Source organism: Morone saxatilis, unplaced genomic scaffold, assembly GCF_004916995.1.
Source record: "Morone saxatilis isolate NCDOM2014 unplaced genomic scaffold, NCSU_SB_2.0 Contig2, whole genome shotgun sequence".
Lineage (NCBI taxonomy): Eukaryota > Metazoa > Chordata > Actinopteri > Moronidae > Morone > Morone saxatilis.
In genome coordinates, this window is record NW_023339762.1 from 1,739,486 (window position 1) to 1,741,154 (window position 1,669).

General features: G+C 41.1%; 1 protein-coding gene across 1 annotated transcript in view; it reads right to left on the reverse strand.

Annotated features, from left to right (window-relative positions):
• The window catches only part of tat (tyrosine aminotransferase), a 9,765-nt gene that overhangs the window by 7,274 nt on the left and 822 nt on the right, over positions 1-1,669 (reverse strand). The window contains exons 2-4 of the mRNA XM_035664405.1: positions 1,151-1,255; positions 860-927; positions 362-520 (exon numbers count right to left, since the gene is read on the reverse strand). Coding sequence (XP_035520298.1) covers positions 362-520; positions 860-927; positions 1,151-1,255 — 332 coding nt within the window. The remainder of the gene's footprint in view (positions 1-361; positions 521-859; positions 928-1,150; positions 1,256-1,669) is intronic.

Below are 1,669 nucleotides of genomic sequence, written 5' to 3' on the forward strand. Positions count from 1 at the left end.
AGAAATTACTTTGTCTGCCCAACTTGCGAAAAAGTCAAAAGGTCCTATCTAGAGACAAGACAAAAATCCACATGCAAAATCCAATCCAAAATGCCACAAAATCCTTCACACTGGTCCTTTAATACTATGATCAATAAATGGCTCCAGCTTCTCCTAAAACCACAATAGCTTGTTCTGGTTTCCACACATGCTATGTAAACTAAGACAACATGACAACATGTTATTGTGGATGATAGTACGCCAAGTTATCTCTGCACTGGACACACTTTAAATAGATTTTATCAATTTATAGGTAGGTACAGGAAGTGTCAAAAGAAAATACATAGTATATTGGGGCATATTGGTAGCCCCACCTACTTACCAGCAGGTTGTAGAGTTTGACCTTGATGCCCATTGAGACAGCCAGAGTCTTATATAAGGAGAAACCTGGGCATGGGACCAGGATGTTGTCCCCAGGGTTACACAGGACACTGATAGCCAGGTCAATGGCCTGACTGCAGCCACTGGTCAGAATCACATCCTGGGAGGGAAGGTGGGTTCACTTTTTGAGCACCAAAACCATACATCCATACTAACACCAACACCCTACAGTGTCTATTCTTTGACTTGAATAAAGTCGCTGTAATAAGTTGATCACCCTCCAATACATGCACTCTGATGTATCACAATCTGATTATAGGCTTATTTATTGTCAGCATAACATTGCTTATAATATAATGTAAGTCATTTTGCTGTAACAATGCACTAAGTTGTAATATACTGAGATTCAGATTGAAAGGTAGCATTGCAGAGGAATGAGGATGAGAAAGCATGAAAAAAATGTGACAGCAAAAGTATAAAGTGGGTCAGGAGTCAGCACCTCTGCCTCTAGTGGAGCCTCAGGGCAGCTGTAAAAGTTGGCCACTGCCTGCCGGCTCTTCAGATAACCTGCCGGTGGACACAGAGGATGCGCAAACAGAGAAAAAAAAGCTGAAGATCACTGACCGCATGTGATTTACTAACATAGTAGAGTTGCCTAATGTAGCTGTAAACCCACCAAAACATCTAATTTTCATGCATCTGCTATTGTGAAAAGCCATTTCTGTCCTTCTCTGCACATTTAAATATGTTTGCTTTGGACTTAGTTTGTTTGCTGGTTAGTGTGACTCACCGACGGAGGGAGCGTAGCCGTTGTATTTTTGGGAGTCTATGGCGTCTTTCATGGCCTGAAGCACTGACCCATCTGTAGGTAGGTTTCCAAACACAGTGGGATCCCCTGAGGAATCAATCAATCAATCAAAAAATACTAGATAGAAAAGCAAGTAGAATAAGTAAAAAATAGTAAAACAAACATAAACTAGACCTGCAAACAGGTACTATCCAAGCCGTCCAGCAGAAGTTGTACCCAAGTCATTCAAAAACAGTAGTTGGAAATATAATTTTAGCATATTTTATGATTTTGCTACCCAGTGGCTAAATTTCAGACCTTCAGTGGTGCATGGGAAACTACTGGACAGAGCTTTGTGTTAATTGGACTAATGCCAAGATACAAACACTTCCTGTAAGGCGCCACCTAGTAGTCAATGGTACAACATTTAGGCTCAGTGGGGCATGAAAAGGCACTGGCCCAATTTTTGTGCTAATGGGACAGACCAATGTGGAGACACTTTTTTTTTTAACGTGTGATGTG